This window comes from Malania oleifera, chromosome 2, assembly GCF_029873635.1.
Source record: "Malania oleifera isolate guangnan ecotype guangnan chromosome 2, ASM2987363v1, whole genome shotgun sequence".
Classification (NCBI taxonomy): domain Eukaryota; kingdom Viridiplantae; phylum Streptophyta; class Magnoliopsida; order Santalales; family Ximeniaceae; genus Malania; species Malania oleifera.
Window position 1 is genome coordinate 70,126,413 of NC_080418.1, and position 22,025 is coordinate 70,148,437.

Consider the following 22,025-nt stretch of genomic DNA (forward strand, 5'->3'; position numbering starts at 1 on the left):
TTGTCTACAATTCAACTCTGGAGGAACATAAAGAGCATCTATGGAAGATGTTAAACAGGCTAAAGAAGAAAAATAGCTCTTCACTCAGTGGAGCATCAAATTCCTTGGCCATGCAATCACGCAAGGTCACATCCAGATGGATATGGAGAAGGTGAGAGCAAGACTAGAAGATCCCAACAACAATGGAGGAGCTACGTTCCTTTCTTGGACTATCCAATTATTACAAAAAGGTTGTAGAGGGCTATTCAAGGAAAACTGTTCTTTTAAGAGAACTATTGAAGAAAGGTAATGGGTGGAACTGGACAAAGAAGTGTCAAGAAGCCTTTGACAACTTGAAGGATGCCATGATGAGAGATCCATTACTTGCTCTTCCAAACATTATGAAACCCTACAGACACATGCATTAGACTATTCCCTTGGGGGGGAGTCTTGTTACAGAATGGACATCCTATCGCATATGAGAATTGTAAGCTTAGTGAAGTCGAACGGAGATACACAACTCAAGAGAAAGAGATGCTAGTGGTGATACATTGTCTTCGTGTGTGTCGGTATTACCTGTTGAGGTCGAAGTTGGTGGTGAAAATAGATAACTTGGCTTAGTCACTTATTTACACAACCAAAGTTGTCACCTAAGCAGGCCTGTTGGTAAGAATTCCTTGCGGAGTTTGATTTCTTGTTTGAGCACAAGGTAGGGCAAATGAACCAAGTCACAAATGCACAGAGCAAGAAGGCGGAGCTTGACCTTACAGATTGTAACTCACTTGATAGTAATTTACCATGATAATGTGGGAGTGCATTAAGGAAAACCTTACCAAAGATCCAATTGCCTAAAACCTCTTGAAGTTGATGGAAAAGGGCAAAGCGCGCAAGTTTTGGTTAGAAGATGGACTGCTTATGACACATGGTAACCAACTATTTGTGCCTCAAGCTGGAGATCAAAGAAAGACACTACTAAGAGAGTTCACATCATCAAGGAAGAAGCAGTATAAGTTCTTAGTGAAGTGGAAAGGCTTTGGAGACAAAGGAATCAGCTAGATTTCAACAAAAGGCATGCAACCATTCATGGACCAAGTTGAAGAGTTCCTAACATCAAAGTCTACGAGGACGTCGACCACGTAAGCAAGGGAGAATGTAACGAGCCAATCTTGTTTAAGGCATTATGCTTGTCTATGACTGCTTGTCTTGTGTGCATGGGATGGGTTGCCATCATGTACATACTAGTATAGATTTTATGCTTTGAGTAGACGTAACACTTAGTGTAAAAGGGGATTATGACTCCTCGAACAATTTGATGTTTCCTAGTGCTAGAGCTAAAATAGAATATAAAGCTCTTTAGGGGAGGATGAGTGTTCATCAGTCTTGTAAAACTAACTAGCATTTGTTAACCGTGTTTAGCCTACTTGCCTCCCTTGCTAAACAAACATTGCTTACAGAGTTATTTTTAATACTTAAATTGCTTCAATGTTTATCGCATGCTTGCCATTTGTTTTCATGAATTGCTTACTACTCCGATTACCTTACATTCAACTGTTGTGGACCCAGCAATCTTTGGTTAACTAGTTAAACAAGAGTGCTTTAGCTAATGTCGCACGACCCATAACCAGGTGTAAAATATTTAGCCTATGACAGTAATATACCACTGTTGGAAAGCTAGAAACAAACAAACTTTTTAAAATGCAAATGTTAAACTGATTACCAAATCAATCGTTTTTTATGTCAAAGCCACTTGTAATTTGTACAGATAGGTCTTCTACACTTGTTAAATCTAAACCTTTGTACAGTTCTAACATTTGAGGCTTTTAGCCTCGATCCTGCTTTTGTTTACAAAATTAAGCTTACTTTCTCCTAGAAAAAACATAATAAAGTGGAATGAGGATAAGAAACCCTCCAAGAAAAAAAAAGTGCAAAAAGGAAGAAAACAAAACACTAAAGGATTACATCAAAGATGCCTTCTGATCCCTTTGAATATTCGACAGCAAAAGACCCCCAAAAATCCCCAAAACAAAGTGCCCAAAAAGAAGCAAGAAAGACAACATTTTCCCAAAGCAATCTTGGAGACGCTTTCTAATCTTTAATTACTCTAGCATTCCTTTTGAGCCAAAGCAACCAAAGAATTGTAAAAACAGCAGAGTCCCAAAATATCCTTCGTTTCAAAACCCAAAAACTTCACCTTCAAAAAATCTTGAATTCTAGCCCAAGCTGCCCAATCCTCACCAAAGTACGAAAACAAGTTGTTCCACATGTATTTGGCTACCTTACAATAAATGAACATATGGCCAATAATCTCATTAGACTTATAGCACACATGCAAATATATGGACTTAGGGCTTTGCAAAGCCACCTTATTTGTGGCATATCATTCACATTGATCTTGTTGAGAATTAAAGTCCAAATAAAAGCCTAGATTTTAAAAGGAACCTTTGCTTTCCAAACAGCTTTGTGTAAGAGGAAAGGGCAGGGATTTGTGGATTTTCTGAGATTGTAAAAGAAAGATTTTGTAGAGAAATACCCTAAAGTGCCCCAATCCAAGGCCTTGTATTCCCTTATGAATTTAACAAGAAAGAATCCAGCGCACTCACTAAACAAGTTAACTCATCAACCTCTCTTTTATTGAGACTCAAAAAAAAAAAGGAAATCCCAAGAAAAAGAGCCCCCCCTCAAAAGAATAAAACGCTTAAAGTTGGTGCATTATGAACAAAGGAAAGTCTAAACAAGCACAGCACCAAAAACTCGAACTAGCATTCTCGAACACAAATGTCCACTCAAAAATGGCCAATACCCACCATGAAGCATATGAGAGGAAAGAAAAAGCTAGAAACCTGGGAAACAAATTTCCAAGTACTTGCATGAGTGGGATCACCACTCCTCAAGAATCGCACTCATTCCTATGTATTCCATCTATTATTCTTTGTTACCTAGTGCCCTAGGGAATTAGATTCTAAGGGAAATTGTCATAACCATTTCCCAAATAAGGATATATTCTTAGAAACCACATTACCAAGCCGCAAACCCTCCCTCTAACTTAAGCCTATAAACAACATCCCAACTAACTAACCTAGTAATTGACCACACGAAATCTCTCATTATCTTCTCCAACTTCCAACCACCCTAGAGGAATTTTGAAAAGGGATACAAAATAAATAGGAAATTATATTAGCTAGTGAAGCAATAATGAGAGTGATTCTACCCCCAAGCGAAAGACAAGCCCTTTTCCACTCCTTTAATCTATTCCCCACTTTCGTGATCACAAAGTCCCAAAAAACATCTGATAAAGGGTTACCCCTTAAGGAAGACCAAATAAGACAAAGGCCAAGCTAAGGACTCAAAACCTGCTAAAGATCTAAAACTCTCAAGCTCCCTACGACACAAATTTACACCTGCTAACCCACTCTTGGACAAATTAATCCTCAACTCGAAATTTTTTTAAAGATTTTAAGCAAAGTTAGAACCTTGCAAATTTTGATAACATTATTCTCAAAGAAAAGGATGGTATCATTAGCAAACTAAAGGTGAGACACCTCCACACCCTCCCCTCCTACAAACACACAGCCAATAACCCCCAGTTCCTAGGCTCGATAAATCATCCAACTAAGAACATCCACAACCAGAGTAAACAAGAAAGCGGATAACAAATCTCCTTGTCCTAACCCTCGCAAAACACCAAACCAATCCCTAGACAGCCCATTAACAATCACCGTCAGGTTAATAGAGCTGAGACACCCTCTTATCCACTTGCACCAAAGGTTCCAAATCCATTTTTTTTTTGCATAACTTTTTTTTTACTCATAGCCTTTTTCAAATCCAATTTAAAAAACACCCTTTTTGCCTCTCCTCCTTGCATCATCCACCACCTCATTGGCTACCAAATATGCATCTAAGATCTATTTGTCTTTTACAAAAACAAATTGAGCTATAGACACCATATCCCTCAACACCTCTCTCAACCTTCTCAAAAGAACTATAGAAATCACCTTATAACCACCAGTAACCAAACTAATTGGCCTAAAATCCTTCACCCTCTTGAACCTATCCTTTTTTGATATAAGAGCAATGAAAGTAGAGTTGATATTCTTACACACTATTTCACCCCTATGAAACTCCTCAAAAAAATTTCATAATGCCGTCTTTGATCACTTCCCAACTTTCCTAAAAGAAAACCATCATGAAGCCTTCAAGGCATGTTGCTTCATCTCTATCCATATCAAACACTGGCCTTCTAACTTCCTCCATATCAAAAGGCCTCTCGGAGCACTTGGCTCACTTTTCCCCCAAATGGTCTCCAATCTAACCCATTCACCATTAACCTGTTCCTACACATATCAGCAAAAATTCCTTTAAAAAAATTAGTGATCTCATTCCCAATTTGTTTATTATTTGTCACCACCCTCCCTGACTCTACCTCCAATTCCTTAATGAGACTTTTCCTCTTACTCCTGTTAGCCACCCCCTATGAAAAATCCTAGAATTGCAGTCCCTCTCTCACACTCAACAAGCCCTCGACTTTTGACGCCAACTACCCACTTCCCTCAACAAAAACACCTCAAGATCATTGTTATGGAAAACCCTTTTTTGTATCTCCCTCCCCCAATAGGCCACACTCCTCCAATCTATACAAACTACTTATTGCCTTCAAAATATTATTTTTCCTATCCTTTATATCCCCAAAAACTCCTTTGTTATAAATATTAAGCTTACACTTGACAAATTTCAATTTTCTCAACAAAACAATGATAACAATTTAATTATATTGACTACAATAGTTAAATGCTAAGATATAATTACAATATAAATCCCACCCTAGATATGATGATTTAATTTTTAAAAAAAAATGAGACAAAGTATCATTAAAGGGCATCGAGAGTGCCACCTAGATGGAACTTGAAATCATACTTCAAAAAAAAAACAAATAAAGAATATTCCATACATCTAAATTACAATTACCAAGCTAACAGATGTATAAACTCCTCAACCACCCTATCTTAGATTTTGTATTGAATTCACAAAGAGAATGCACATTACTACCACTCAATACACATCTCAAAAGTCATCAAATCCCTTTAAAAGGAAATGAATGTGCCTCGAGATTAGAGGTGACAATTTTAAACTACAAGATAAAGATATGATGCTCAAGAACTCCATACGATTTCCCATGCGCTTCAATATTTAAGATAACTTTGTGAGAATCATGAGAATTGAGACATCATTAGTCATGATAAAGTCACAAAAGAAGGAGAAATTTGAAGTACAGCTCCAAAAACTAAAATGCACACACCTGCCTTTAGATTTGCAAGTTGTCATGTGACCATGGTACAGGCCAAAAATTTTGGAAAAAGCAATTATATAAAAACATTTCATCTCTATCCCCACCCACTATGTCCCTCTCTCTGCATCAGCCTATACAGTAAAATATTCATTTAATTTTAACCGGTCATTAATGATCCATCATGTCACCTAAACCTTTACAATTTATGTCTAATATGAGCCAAAAAGCTCTTTGACAGCAACCAAAAGTTGGTAGAACTACAGCTTCCAATTAAGACAAGTAAGAAACAGGAACAAACAAACCAATAATTCTGTATATACATATACGAAGTACTCATATACAATACATTTACTATTATGCAACTATTTTACTCATTTTTTAGGTAGCAAACAAAGAATAATGAAAATAACATGTATATCCCCAAGTAATTGAGACCTGCAAGGCTGACTGCATTCCACATCATTTTTTCATGTTCAGCAATGCCAAAGAGACATAAAGTTGCAGCTTGAACACCAAATACTTGCCACAACAACTTCCCAGTATTGTTTTGCCGTAGGAAATCCTGCATTATGACAACAGCCAAACATCATCATCAAACTAATCAAAGGTGTCAAATGGATGACTATTGGGAAAACAATGATTATGAGCATAACCTTTGGATGCATATATATCCAAAATCTAATGTGTTGCCATAAAGTGCAACACATGACTTTTGAACACATGCAGTCTTTCAGCGGAAGCCAGCACTGTAAAATATAAATTAAAAGAAAAGTAGTTTATTCCACAACCCAACAAGTGAATAAAAATCAACACAGAGCCTCATGAAATGCTAGTATAATTTTACAAAACAGGCAAACCTTTTGACAGAGATAGCCCCTGCTTCCAAGCAAACGACAAGCTATTTGTCGAGCTGCAAAGAATTGGAGCTTCTTTTCAGAATCACCTAAAGCCTGATACCTCGCTCTGTGTTTTTTATCCTCCTGAATCTTGAAGTCTCCCTAATACAATAAAAATTACAATATGATAAAAAAAAACCTTAAAGAAACCTTGTACAATGGAATCATTGTGTCTAATGAATACAAATAAGTAAACTATGCATGATACAACAGCCATGAAAATCAAGACTGAAAACAATCACATATGCATGTAAGCACTCATGTGTGCGTACATATTACACACATGCTTGCACAAACATGTCTCATTACACTCATTTGATCATGTTGGGAACATTCCAGACTCAATTGTTGGCAATGAAATGTCTGGCATATGTGACTCACTTGAGGACCTTTTAGAAACAGTATATAAAACACAATAATCAGAAAACTAATTTCTCCTTTTCCTCAGTTATCTCAACAACCAAAAAGAGTGCTACATTTATTTTTTACAACCCATCTATCTAAAAATTCTCAATGTCTAATTGAACTTTCAGTAATCCCTGTTTAGATGCTGAGAAAATATATGGATGAAAAGAAATTGAAATTTTAATACCTTAAAATTTTCATTACTCATAAACCATGTAAACAAGACCCTCTAATCAAATTGATTTATTAACTAAAAAAAAAAAAACATGGAATTGAGCCCCCTAATTTCCACTTCCGTAAAATTGAGAATATTATAACTGAATTCCAAAACAAGAGATGAAGTGAGAATTTTGCTGACAAATCATGCTCAAAACGTGAGAATTCAGTTGAACTCCACAATTAAATATATAGCACTCTAAAGTCTAAATACAAACTATTTGCAATAGAACTCCATGTAGGAATTCATTTGCAAATGAAATGAATTCTACTTTTTCATTTACACCCCAAACAAAACGTAAACAGTTTTCATATACTTCATTTTCTTTGATTTTCTGAACAATCAAACACAGCATAAAATAGAAGAAATTATTCAGAAAATGCAAAAGCCATACCAGACTGATTTGATTCTTTTTACCTGGAGTTTCCCACCAGTTCCACCAAAACTTAAATGGCCATTCATTTCTCTCTCCAAAACCTTCAAATCCGCAATGAGTTCTATAACCATCGCAGGAAAGGGAGATACTGTGCCCCAAGACTGCCATTCTTGCAGGGTGATAGTCCCATCATCAATAACTTGGTGACCTTCTCCTGTAGGAGAGCAAGCAGTTGAACTCGAGAAGGCACATTGGAAGCTTTTTTGTACATCCATGTGGGTTTTGTTACAGATGTTGAGCAACAAACAGCGTTTGAAGTTGATGACCCTAAAAGTTGAGAGCATGGTACGCTTACTCTAGTCTGTCACTTTTAGAATTGCTTGTGGGAAGTAATGTTAAAAAATTAGCAGGATATATACCCAAGTGATTTGTTACTTTGCTTGACATACTTTCTAAATTTAAGACCTGTAAATTGCAAATGTACAATATTGAAATATGATAATTTTTACACCGCACTTAATATACAAAGAGAGTCAAACCAAAAGGTTTTTTTCTTTTTTTAGATAACAAAAAAAGTTAATTAAAGCAAGAAAAAAAGAAAAAAAAACAATTAGAGAGAAAGAGGACAAGACACCCTCCAAGACAAACCAAAAAAATAGGGAAAGAGAAAATACAAAAGATTTACATCGACACTGCCTTCCAATCCCTCTAGGTATGTGACAGCAAAAGGCCTCAAAAACCCCCAAAGAGTGATCCCAAAAGTAAGCAAAAATGTAGCTTTCTCCCAAAATTCAAACTCAGGGGAATCTTCTAATCTAAAAATGCAAGTCAAGGAAAAAGGTCATAAATTCAAGCCATAGAAACACTCTTTTTGAGGAGGAAAGGCACTAAGGGGTCAGTTGGAACCACTTATGCAGAAGTTCTTTATAGAAAAAGTGTTGAATTTAATAAGTGCTGATAATAAGTGTTAAACTGGAAAAGTGTTGAAAGTTATAATTGGTGTTTGATTGTGTTTAAAATAAGTGGTATTTGGATACTTACTCTAATTATAGGATACTATATGATTATTTTTAAACATATTTTAAATTAAAAATATTAATATTTTTTAATTAACAATTTCATTAATAATTATTTTAATTATTCATAATTAAAATTTAAATGTCTACTATTAAAAAAATAATATAAGATTATTATTTATAATTAATAATAATCTTGTTATTAATGTATATTTATAACATATTACTATCATATTAAATTATAATAAAAATAATATTATTAATTAAATTTAAAATCTTAATTTATTTAAAGTTAATTTAAATTAATAAATAGTTATTGTTCAATCCAAAATTGAATTTAAGAACTAATATGTATTTTTAAATATATTTTAAATAAAAAATATTAATATTTTTACAATTATAATTTTAAATGATATTAATTTTATAATTAAAATTTAAATAGTTTCTATTAACTAAAACAATATAATATTATTTATTAATTAACAATAATCTTGTTATTAATGTATATTTATAACATATGATTATCACATTAATTTATGACAAAAATAGTATTAAATTTTTAGTTTTTTTAATGTTAATTTAAGTTTATAGATGGTCTTTTTTCTTCATTCTAGAATTTAATTACATTTCATTAATAATTAATGGGTTATAATGCATAATAAAATAATATATGATTAATTTTTAATTAAAAATTTAATTAATAATTATGTTAACTGTTTTTTAATTAATATTGAAATATTTTTATTAAGTAAAAAATAATATAATCTTATCTTTTGATTAACAACAATCTTGTTCTTAATTTATATTTATAATATATGATTATCATATTAATTTTATGTTAAAATAATATAATTAATTAAATTAGTATTTTATATTTTAATATTAATTTAAATTAATAGATAGTTCTTCTTCTTTATTCCATTATTGAATTATGTTTCACTAATAATTAATATTACAAAATACATAATAAAATAATATATGAATATCTTCTAATGTATTTTTTTTAAATTATAAAATAGCCACTATATTTTCTTATATTTACAAAATTGACCCCATTTATAAACACTGTCACATATAAGTGGCCAAAAAGTTATCTTAGATTACTTCTCAAAATTCACTTAAATAGTTCTTAAAAAAGTGGTTCTAGAAAAACACTTTTTGCAATAAGTGTTTGTTGTAATACAAGTCAAATACCACTTTTTGTAAAAGTGCTTATTTTAAGTGATAAGTGCTAGAAGAACTTTTTTTTTAAGTGTTCCCAAACAGGACCAAAAGGCTGCAGACACCATGCCCTAGCCAGACCACTGATGTGGGGTGGGTGCAGTGGGTGTAACATTTTACTTTATATACATATTAATACCTTAATATCTGATATATGAAGGACAAAGCATAAGACTAAGATCTTACGCAGACAATGCCAATTTCCAGTATTCTGCCATGTAAGAGTAGGACAATATGTATTGATGATAAAACTATAATACTTAAACAAAATAAAGAAATTACATCACATATAAGTAGGGAAAGATTACTATTCCAACAAGTGTGTGTGTGATCCCTTTTTAAAAATCTAAAAATCCTTATGGTACTGATTACTGAATATTTTAAACTTTAAAAATCTGTCCTTATGTTGCTATCTTTGCTTGTACAATCCATTAAGACATTTATTAGTTTAATTTCATTTAAATTCATTAAAAAATTCTATTAACCTACCTCCCTTTTTGTTCAGTTTAATTTAAATTTCTTTTTCTTTTCTCATCTTTTCTGTCTCCCTCTCCCAAAGTGTGGTGAAAGCCTAGAAAAAAAAAAAAAATTTCTCGTGTTTATTAAATGGTTTGAGTTGTTTGACTGTTCTTGATTTAATGCAAAATCTCTACTATCTTGCTCCCTCCACATGTAAATGTACAATCTAGAATCTGTTTCTCTAGCTTTTAAGTATCTCTAATATTTATTATTGCATCTTTAAGAGCTCCTTTATCTACCTTTTCATCTCATTCCCCTCACTCTCAAAGGCAAAGAACAATCAAGGAGCTACAAAGTCACTTTCCCTTTATAAATCTTCCTTCCTCCTGACCCACAAAAAAAAAATACAAGTACATCAATTTGGAATTTCAAATTTTCAAGTAAATATTCACTTTCAGGTAGACTGGAAAAAAAAGATTTCTTTTAGACAAGAAAATTTCATTAAAGCAAGAACAAAGAAAACAATTACAGAGGGATTAAATCAACCAACAAATCATTAGAACAATTAGAAAATTATAAAAGTGAAACTGTTCACTTTGGAGAACAAACTTATTGTGGGACCACGTAATGACAAGTACTGAAAAATCAAAAAATAAAAATAATATAAAAAAGTGCTTAGCTAAACATGTTATGACAACAAGTACTTTTAGTAATTACTGGGAGAGAGTACTCCAGATTTTAAGCATTGATGGAATAAGTATTGTTTCGCTACTCAGAATTATACAAAAGCGGTACTTTGGCAGGGAAAGCTTCACATGAAAAGAATGAAAACAATGTAATCAACTAAATAGTGAAAATAAATAAGGTTATTTGGAAACAGTTGGACAGCAAATGAAGCTGCAGATATCCAATTAACCATTAGTCCAGTAATGAATTATCCAATTTATTTGGGAAAAAAACTTCACGATTTTTTTTTAAACTGGAAAGTCTTCCAAGAAGCTCCAGAATCCTAGTGTAGCACACATGTATATTTATTTTGATAAACATAATCTGTGTATATGGGCCTCAACAAAACAAAAAAGCGCAGAAAGCTTATGGATGTGAGGCCTCCGATTCAATGGTGGTTGGGGAACTTGAAAAACAGAGTTTGAGAAGAATATTTTGTTTGTTCACATTTTCTCAATGAATTCGTACAGAGGTATAGATCCAATAATCAAGCTATTGTTCCTACAATCAAGCTACACGTATAATGCATCTGTCCACACCTAATGGACAGCTACATTGTCTCTAGAATAGGAAAAAAACCCAAAAGTTAATTACAAGGATAGTTGACTATCAACCCAATATTTCAACACTCCTCCTCAAGTTGGTGCATAGATGTCACACATACCCAACTTGCCCAAAAACTTTGAGAACACTCAATTTGAAACTGCTTTGGTGAGGATATCAGCCAGCTGATCCTCTGATCGAATGTTAGGCAACTCCACAATTCGCTTATCCAACTTCTCCTCAATCAAAAATCTGTCCACCTCTACATGCTTTGTACGATTATGTTGAACCGGATCATGGGCAATATCACATGTTGCTTTATTGTCACAATATAGTTGAATTGGTTGCCTGGGCAGATAGCCCAAATCCCTAAAGAGAAGCTTTAGCCATAACACTTCACAAACTCCAAGGATCATACTTCTAAATTCAGCTTCTGCACTTGATCATGCAACAACATTTTGTTTTTTGTTTCTTATTACCACCTACAAGGTGAAATACCCTGAAGTAGATCGCTTGTCATCTACTGCTCCAGCCCAATCAGCATCAGTATATGCTTCCACGCTTTGACAATCTATATTTTTAGTGAACAAAATTCCCTTTCCAAGAGCCAACTTTCGATACCTCAAAATACACATAACAACATTCATATGTTGTTCTCCAGGATCATGCATAAATCAGCTGACAATACTCATTGCATAGGCAAGGTCAGGCCTTGTGTGTGCTAAGTACATCAATCTTCCTACAAGTCTCTAGTATCTCCCTTTATCAACTGGTACCTGATTAGACTCAACACATAATTTCAAACCTTCTTCCACTGGTGTATCAACTAGTTGACGTGCTGACATACCAGTTTCTTGTAACAAATCTAAGGCATATTTCCTTTGAGAGAGAGAGATCCCTTTATTAGATCGGGACACTTCAATTCCAAGGAAAAATTTGAGGGGACCGAGGTCTTTCATTTCGAATTCTCTAGACAAGTAACTCTGTCGTGTTTTCCTTTCTTCGGGATCATTTCTTGTGACTACCATGTCATCTACATATATGATAAGTGCAGTGATTTTATCTTGTTATTTATTCAGGAATTAAGTGTGATTTGAATTGCTCTGATGGTAGCCAAAGGTTATCATAGCCTTTGTGAACCATCCAAACCATGCTCTTGGACATTGTTTCAACCCATACAATGATTTCTTTAACCTGCACACCTCTGACTATGTATTTCTAGTATCATGCTTCCAGGTGGGAGATCCATGTGGACTTCTTCAGATAACTCGCCATGTAGAAAGACATTCTTCACATCAAATTGTTGTAATGGCCAATCCAAGTTTGCAGCTAGAGACAACAATACTCGAACTGTGTTGATTTTAGCTACAGGTGCAAAAGTATATGTATAATCGATCCCATAGGTTTGGGTGTATCCTTTTGCAACCAATCTTGCTTTAAAGCGTTCAATTGTACCATCTGCTTTGTACTTCACAATAGTGTTTTAAAAGGCGAAGGCGTACGGGGAGGCATTTTACCCTCCGTGAGGCGAGGCATAAGCATCAAGGCATTGAGGCGTAAGCAATTTGGGCTTATATTTTTAAAATAATTAATAAATAAAATCAATTTATATATAATAAAAAAATATGAAAAATTTTAAAATAATAGAGAAAAATATAAAAACATAATTTTTAAATATCATATAGGCCAATTTTTAGTTTTAAGTAACAAACACAAGCAATATATGTTAAAAAAAATAAGTATGAGCCATAAGAAAAAGCCAAATTAAAAATGTCTCTAATTTCTAAAAGCCAGCTGCAGCCAACAATGGCAGAGAGAACGAGAGGGTCGCAGAGAGAGGCAAAAGACTGCAGAGGGTCGCTACAGAGAGAGACAGCTCTAAAGGGTTCATCGAAGGGAGAAAAAACGTCAAAAGAAGTTGTCGGAGGCAAATTGGAGTTGGAAGGGAACGTTGACTTGTCGAAGAGAGTGCAGAAGCTTCGTTGAGGCTTCGAAGGGAGAGCAGAAGCCTCATCGAGGCTTCGAAGGGAGAGCAGAAGCTTCGTCGAGGCTTCGTCGAGGTTCAAAGAGAGAGCAGAGGCTTCATTAGGCTTCTTCGCAGGAGAGAGAGGGGTACGCCTTGAACTTGAAGCATAAAAAGGCGAGTTTTTTTGCCTGAGGCGTACGCCTCTGTGGACTTGCGCATTTTCACTAACGCCTTGGTGCATTTTAGGCCTAAAATGCCTCAAGGCGCGCCTCAATTACGCCTTTCAAATCACTGCTTCACGATAAAAATCCATCGGCATCCAACTGGTTTCTTTCCTGGTGGACAATCAACAAGTTCCCGAGTTTTATTCTTCTACAAGGATTTCATTTCCTCATTCATAGCAGCTTTCCACCTTGGGTCAACTAAGGCTTCCTACAGACTGTTAGGAATAAATACAGTAGATAATTGATTTAAAAATGATTGATTTGATTCTGATAAACGATGGTTAGACACATAGTGACTCAGAGGATATTTAACTTTACTAGAAGGATCGGGTTCATATGTGGATTTAAGAACACCTCTGGTGTGACATCGTTGTAGCTATTTTCTAACTAGTTCAAGAACATCCTCAGCAAGCGATTGGTTCGGTGTATCAATTGCCTGTGGTGCGAGGGACTCGAACGAAGGTGGAGCCACAACTTCAGTTTCTAGGTGTGCATCACCACTTTGATCCAAAGTTATACCACTCAAATCCAATTCACCCACTTCTTGATTGGTCGACCCAAGTTGTGAGTGTTCATCACCACTAGCATCCAAATTTATACCACTTGTATCCAAGTTACCCACATCATGGTTACCATGTTTAGGGAGTTTCCCTTCTTTAGAAATGTGAAAAAAATAGTCTAGAGTCCAGATATTTATACCACTTGTATCCAAGTTACCCACATCATGGTTACCATGTTTAGGAAGTTTCCCTTCTTTAGAAATGTGAACATCATAGTCTAGAGTAAGAGCTTCCTCAACACCATAGTCTAGAGTCTAAACTTCCTCCTGATACTCCCTCTGAAGTTTAGGCTCAGAGGAAAAATACATGGAGTCTTCATGAAAAACAACATCAAAAGTAATAAACATTCTTTAAGTTGGAGGATGATAGCATCGGTACCCCTTTTGATGAGTAGCTTACCCAAGAAAGATACATCGCAATGCTCGAGGTGTCAACTTGTTGCGCTAATGCTTATGAAGGTATACGAATGCTACACAACCAAAGACATGAGGAGGTAAGTTTGGGACAATTGGGGCAACAATCGCTTTAGAAAAAGCTTGGGATGGTGTCCGGAAATCAATAGTCCTCGAGGGTACTCAATTGATCAAATACGTTGCAGAAGTAAGTGCTTCGCCCCAATAAGATAACGGCATTTGAGCTTCTATTAATAAAGCACGGACAACCTCCAACAAGTGACAATTTTCTCGCTCAACTACCCCATTCTATTGGGGTATATAGGAACAAGTAGTTTGATGAATAATTCCACGTGATTCCAAATATTGCTGCGATTCAGAACTCAGATATTCTCCTCTATTGTTTCTATGGAGGACCTAAACTTGTGCATTGTATTGAGTATGAACCATTTTATGAAATTTTTGAAATAACAAGTTCACTTCCCCTTTGGACTTCATCAAGCACACCCAGGTCATCCTAGTACAATGATCAATAAAAGTAACAAACCAACATGATCCACCCAAGGTTGTGACTTTGGATGGACCCTAAACATCAAAATGTATAACCATAAAAGGAACTGAACTTTTATTCGAAGTTAATGGAAATGAAGCACGATGGCTCTTTGCAAGTTCACAAACATCACATTGGAAACTAGCAACATCAAATTGTGCAAATAAATTAGGAAATAATTTCTTAAGGTAACCAAAAGAAGTATGCCCTAGACGTTGATGTCATAACAAGATGTCAGATTTTTTCTTTTCCCCTTCAAAACCATCCACCTTCAAAGCTTGACCCAACTTGTCTAAACTCTTTAACACCAAGTCCAGGTAATACAACTTCGCTCACCTAACACTACAACCAATCGTCTCCCACGTTCAAATGTCCTTAAACACACAAAATTCAGGCCAAAAAATTACAACACAAAATAAGGCAGCGCTTATTTGGGAAACTGACAAAAGATTATAGTTCAAAGATGGAACAACTAAAACAAAAACTAAATTCAAAGTATCAGTGAAGGGCAAAGATCCTTCCCCAATAACTTGGTTTGAAGTACCATTGGCAATGGAAACAGACATTTGTGAAGATGGTTTAAGGGTTGAGACCTGTCTAGAATCAAATGTCATATGATCTGTAGCACCAGAATCAATTATCCATGTACTATTAGAAACAAGTGTAGACATATTTAAAACCTTACCACCATTACTTGCAACTACTCCAATGCCAAGACCTTTTCAGCAACCGCATCCTCTGCCTTTGTTTCAACAATTGCAACAGTAGAGGTCTTCTTGGGATTCCTCTTCCGTGGATCATGATTGTGATCCCACCATTCTGGATACCCCACAAGTTCAAAGCATCGACTTTTGGTTTGACCAATTTAATCACAATGAGTGCATTTATAGGTGGATTTGTCGACACCATTATTTGTCTTGTGATGGCTGGACTTTATTCGGTCCTACTGGTTTTGAGGAGGCCGGTTTCGAGCCACCATGGCTGAAGCTTCAGATTTTTCAAGGTCCCCATTCATCATTGTGCGTCAAACAAATTCACAACGGACCAGTGTATAAACATTCTTCTAATTCAAGAACAGGCTCCTTTCTCAAAATTTCACCACGGATTTGTTCAAATTCACCATCTAATCCTGCAAGAAAGATATGCACCCTATGTCGCTAAACTGATTTTCAGTAAGATTCAACATCTTTCTCACTCTCCATAATCACCTTATCATGATGATCCAACTCACCAAAAATCTCGGTTACTTCTCCATAATACACAGAGAGTACTTTGCCGTTCTGTTTGGCAAAGAAAGTTTTTTTTACTTAAGGCAAAAACTTGTAACTCAGTTGCTCCATCATAAAAAGCTTTGGAAAGAGCTTTCCAAATGTCATGCGCAGTGGGTAACGAATGTATCGCTTCATTATTTTTGGAGACAAACATCACCAGCCATCGCTTGACCTTTTGATTGTCTGCGTGCCACTTTTCATATTAATCATCCTTTTTGGTAGGTAATTGTGAGTTTCCACGAATAAAGGAGAGTTTCTCCTTTTCTGCAATATGCATCTCCAAGAGTTGAGACCACACATCATAATTTGCCTCATTGAGTACGATCCCTGCATTGAAGGATGAACATTTGGATTGAACAATGATAGGAGCAGATTTGTTCATAGATGCTTCAGAATCTAACTTGCTCATGGTAACGTGAGCAGGTTTCGAAGTTTTTCTGGTGTGGCGTCAATGGAGGACACAATCAAAAAACAAAAAAAAAAAAAAAGAGGTCTTTTGGGAACGGCTCTGATACCAACTTGAAAAAAAGAGTTTGAGAAGACTATTTTGTTTGTTCACATTTTCTCAATGAATTCGTACAATACATATAGATATGGGTCAAAGGTATAGATCCTATAATCAAGCTATTGTTCCTACAATCAAGCTACACGTGTAATGAATCTGTCCACACCTACTGGACAGCTACATTGTCTCTAGAATAGGAAAGAATCCCAAATTTAATTACAAGGATAGTTGACTATCAACCCAATATTTCAACAGGGGAGAGGTACAACATAGGGCTTCATATAAAAATAATGAAATAAAAATAATTTTAAAAAAAAAAGTACAGCATGATTCCAATTCATTATGAAAAAAAAAAAAACATGCAAGCTTCAAATTTCTTCTTCAATAAGAACAAATTTCTCAACAGATTTGAGTGGAGATCAGACTTTGGCTGATTTCTCTACAGAAAATTTAAAAATATATGTACTTGATTTGAAGAAGAAAAGGAAGATAAGATTTGTGCAGATCACATTTGGCCCCAATATCAGATTTGAGGAAGTTTCTCAACAAACGAGCAAAAGAAAGAAAAAATCTAAGACATTGTGCTGAGCAGACCTTAAACAAACTGGAATGATAGGAACTCTTCATGTTCACTAGAAAAAGAAAAGAGAACATTGCCGAGTAGATGTGTTGTGGCGAAGAGCTCTGGGCATTCCTCATGGTGGGTTTGTTTCATATACACAAGAGCTGAGCGCTATTTTAAGATGTGGCATCCTATCATTTAAGTTGCCCCCAACCACTGTCGATTAACAGCACCCACTTATAAGTGGGTAAAGTTTCTTCGTTTAAAGTGCCTATAAGCTTTCAAGTATCACTAGTGGAAAAATTGTTTGAAAAAAAGGTTCTTAATAAATACTTAAAAGTTGAAACTACAGAAACTTTTAGCAAATTATACAAACATCAATTATTTGTGCAAGTATACGATAAGTGACAAAGGGTTCAAGTGCCTCTTTAAGTTGTACCACATGGGAGCAAAGCACGATTACTCAAGTACAACAATGAGATTTCAATAGATATTTTATTTAATTTAATTTGATGTCTATTATTTTATTTGAGTCCAATTATACCAAAATCAATGATTACAATTTCATTTCAAATTAATTAATAAATTAAATATGCATGTACTCTGCTTACAGACTGGCATATAATTATACATAAAACCAGTCGTTTTGTCTTAGCTGCAGTCTTAAAGCATTTGTGATTTAATGTTCAATAATAAATGTCACACCCCACCCCAACTAGACCACACTCAGCAGACGTGCACCTATAAACTCTGTTTAATAAAGTAAAAAAATGCTTCCTAGACGACAACATGCATTTGATTTCCTAACATCCATCTTGTGGAGGCTTTTCCCATTGTCAACATTAAATTAGAAATTACCATGTTATTATCTCGCCATATATTTATTATTTATTAATTAAAAATCATTCACGCACGTGCATATAACTGCTATTCATTTTCATGACAACTAGTATTATCACTCTTATTACTATCATCGTTATTGCATGGGGTGGGGATGTCATTATCAATTCCATGGAATTATAGTTGAATTGAATTAGCAATATCATTACTATAGATATAATTTATTAGTTAATAGTAATTAATATCAACTAATTAGGGATAAAACCACAGGCAGTTAGCCAATACACATAACACATATGATTAATAGTATAAACAGACAGCAATCGTAATCTACTAAATACCTCTTTGGAAACGGCCGGTGAAGGTGCTTTGCCAGCAGCAGCCACCCAGATAGGAGTTGGGTCGGGAAATGAAGAGAGAAAGAGAATAATAGCTGAAATTTTCGTGGCCAGAAACTTCGTTGACGATGAAAAGTAGAGTTTGCAGCCAGTACGGGGTTGAAAGAAGGATAATGTGCTATCTTTTCTGTGCTGGTTTCGAGGACAGGCTGTTGAGATGACGGAGAAAGGAAGAGTGGAAAGATGGCAGCGCGAGGGAGAAATTCCAGAAACTTACACCCCCCGCTTGCGAGAGCATAGTCAACGGTGAGGTCTACCGCCGGCACTAACAATGTCGAAGAGGAGCCCCTCGCCGGCGACCAGGGTATCCGAGGCCTAGGGCTTGGTGGGGATGGGGGGTTTTCCCAGTGGTTAGAGTATCCGAGGGTACTTTGGTCATTCGATTTAAAACATTGGAATATTATATTTTTGGGGAGTAATTTAAATTTTCGGGGTGATTTGTAATGCACACTAGAGAAATATTTTTCTGTTTTGTAGTTGTTATATTTTTTAACTTTTATTTAGAAAAATCGAAAAACATGGAATTTTCAATTTTTGTTTTGAAAATAATAAGCATCCCTAAAAAGTATATGCAAGGTATTTGCGTATACAAAACACCCTATTGATAAGTTAATTTTTATTATAATAAAATAAATAAAATAATAAATTAATTTTTTTACTATTAAATAGGTTATTGATCTTCTTCTAATTTTATGACTTAGTTTTTATATTTGTTTGGAGGTGACTTGTACCTTGAATGATCTATTTGTGACAAATGTAAGACAATTCAATAATTAGTGAAAAATGTAATGTAGAAACCCCAAATTGTATTGGGTTAATATAACACAATCAAGCTAAATTTTATTTCATAAATAAAAATACACATGAAAAATTGAGATACATAGAAAATAAAATTTTACATTGAAAAAAAAAAAGAAAGAAAATAATAAACAAAAAAGGGAAAAAATTAAACAAAGAAATAAGAGGAAAGGATCTTCAGTTCTTCATGCTGGCACATACACGCACACACACAATAAAAATTTAGTTAGGAAAATCAGAATTTAAAATTATTTACCTATTTAAGATTGATTGAACAAATTTAAGTTGATTAATCAATTTAATTAGCAAATTAGTTTTAATTATGATGGATTAATTTGAATTTGATTGGTTAATCAAATTTAGGGAATAAGCCAATTAATAGAGAAGTTCTAAAGTGAGGAGAGGACACGGTGAAAAGTTCATACTAAGAGCATAGAAATACATTCATTGAAGGCAATCGTGAGGTTAGAGAGTTATGGTTTCAGTAATTCTAAGTGTGGGTTGAGAGTTTTGATTTTCTTAGGAACCGAGAAATTGAGGGAATTCAAGAAGGTCTGAAAGAGTTTTAGGGTTGAGAATCGCACGTTCATGAGCTAACAATGAAAGGGAAACACAAAAAAGCATCACACGCAGAGAAAGTATACCTACACCCGGCTTGAAGACTGAAGGAGAGGAAGACAGTAGGTTAGTTTTGGGTTTATTATCATATATTTTTGTTATTTTATTTCATCTATACCCATTCAAAAATAGGAGAAAAAAAATGCTCTGAAATTGACCATTTGATCCGACCCACCCGTCAGACTAAATTTGACCCATGGATATGGATCCAACCCATTGATCCAAGCCCATTCTATAACCCATATCCAATCTAGAACGCAAGATTTGGATCCCCAAGGACCCAAGTCCAAGTTTGACATGGGCTCATTGACCAGCTTTTTTTTTTTTTTTTCTTAAAAAGGAGAAAAAGCAAAGCCCACGTGTTTTTGGAAACCCAAGCCCACACGTTTTTAAAAAACCAAACTCCACTAGTTTTAAAAAACCAAACCGCACCAATTTTAAAAACCAACACCAATGTTTTAAATAAATAGTCCAACCCAAATTCTCAGCCCAACCGCGGGCTAAGCTCAATGTTTTAAATAAAAAGTCCAACCTAAACTCTTAGCTCAACTACGGGCAAAGCCCAAAATTTGTATTAAACAAAGTTTAGGCCCAAATGTCACGGCCCAAATGTCAAAGCCCAAATAGTCCTCAGACCCAACAAAGTCTAACCATAATCCTAGATCCAAACAGAGCCTAACCTTAATCTAAGACCCAACAGAGTCTAACCTTAATCCTAGACCCAAACAGAGTCTAACCTTAACCCCAGACCCAAACAGAACCCAAGAACCAAACAAACACAATCTTTAATTCAGAACAGTTCACATTAGAGAATTTTGTTTGTTTCGTGAGAAAACAAAGGGGAAATGAAAACTTATTTGATCCTATTTTGATTCTGGTGGCTCAAAGGTCTTAGTTTCCTTCATGTAGATTTGGACCTGCAAAAATAGAAATAAAAATGAAAATGAAAAATCTAAAAAAGACGAGAGTAAAAGAAAAACACAGAGAAAAGATGTGAGGAAAAAAGAAAGTTCACGGAGGAGAAGAGAAGAATAGAAAAGGATAGAACAAAGAGAGAGAGAGAGAGAGAGAGAAGAAGAAGAAAGTTCGGAAAAGAGAAAAAAAAAGCTGTGAGAGGAAAGAGGAAGAAAAAGAAAAAGAGAGAAAGTTGAGAGAAAGGAGAAACTGTGAGGAAGGGGAAAGCGGAGAGGAGAGAGAATAAGAGAGAAAACAGGAAAGAGGAGAGAGAGAAAAGAAATTTGTTGGTTTTTATATATTGGGTAGTGGGACACATGTCACATCCGTAAGGTGACATGTGTCATGATATGAACCAAGTGTTAAAGGGGCGATGTAGCTTGATCTCTACAGTCCAATTTATGTTTTTTTTTTTACGGTTGGATTACTGCCATGTCAATAATCCTTGTCATTCTTTCAGAGCCACTTAAAATACGCCACGTGGTAGGGTGACATCATGTTGGCGTCACCCTTGTGACAGTGAATTGAAAAAAAAAAAAAAAAAGGACTAAAAATGTCACATGTCACCACTCTGGGTGGACACATGGCCCACTGTCCTGAACCGATTGAACCGGTCTATTTTGCTGGACCATTTTTTTTTTTTAACTTATTTTAAATTTTAATTAGTTTTTTCCTATACTATTTAGTTGGAGAAACATAACAAAAAAATCATTAAAAAATCAAAGAAAAAACATAAAAAATCAGGAAAAATATTTTTGAAGTCAGAAAAAATAGTTTGAGTTATTATGGTTTAAATATAAAAATAAAATAAAATAACCCAAAAATTGAGGAAAAAGTCTTTAAAAATCCTAAAAAATTATAGAAAAAATGTTGAAAAAATTCATAAAATTTCTACAAAATTTTGGAAAAATATGGGAATATTTTTAAAGATTTTTTTGTTTAAAATTTGATAATTTTACCTGGTTTGTGTGTGTGTTTGTGTCTCAATGATTTAAAAAAGGGTAAAGTCGTATTTCAAGCCTCACCTGTATTAGCTCTGAGGGGGGTTTATCTAACAAGATCCCCTCGTTTGGAGGTCTTGTTAGACATTTATAATTGCACTTTGATTTTCATTTTCCTTTTAAATCTTTGTTGACTTTTTTAATCATATCCTATTTTGTTTATGACAAATACAAAGTATCTTACCTGTTCTTTGAGCATTTGAACATGATCATCATTTAGCACGCACAGATGGTAAGGTACAAATGGAAGCCATAAAAAACTCG

The 22,025-nt window shown here is 34.7% G+C and overlaps 1 protein-coding gene across 11 annotated transcripts in view; it reads right to left on the reverse strand.

Annotated features, from left to right (window-relative positions):
* Window positions 1–18,836, reverse strand: part of LOC131149389 (uncharacterized) — a 76,333-nt gene extending 57,497 nt beyond the window's left edge. For 5 of the 11 annotated variants that reach the window (XM_058099797.1, XM_058099795.1, XM_058099806.1 and 2 more), the window contains exons 1-5: window positions 18,334–18,782; window positions 7,199–7,536; window positions 6,121–6,261; window positions 5,917–6,009; window positions 5,699–5,825 (exon numbers count right to left, since the gene is read on the reverse strand). In XM_058099797.1, coding sequence (XP_057955780.1) covers window positions 5,699–5,825; window positions 5,917–6,009; window positions 6,121–6,261; window positions 7,199–7,501 — 664 coding nt within the window. In that variant the 5' untranslated portion in view covers window positions 7,502–7,536; window positions 18,334–18,782. Of the gene's footprint in view, window positions 1–5,698; window positions 5,826–5,916; window positions 6,010–6,120; window positions 6,262–7,198; window positions 7,537–7,576; window positions 7,619–10,152; window positions 10,240–18,333 lie in introns of those variants that run through there. The other 6 variants (XM_058099802.1, XM_058099796.1, XM_058099800.1 and 3 more) reach the window with 6 other exon arrangements.
* Window positions 18,837–22,025: the final 3,189 nt, after the last annotated feature.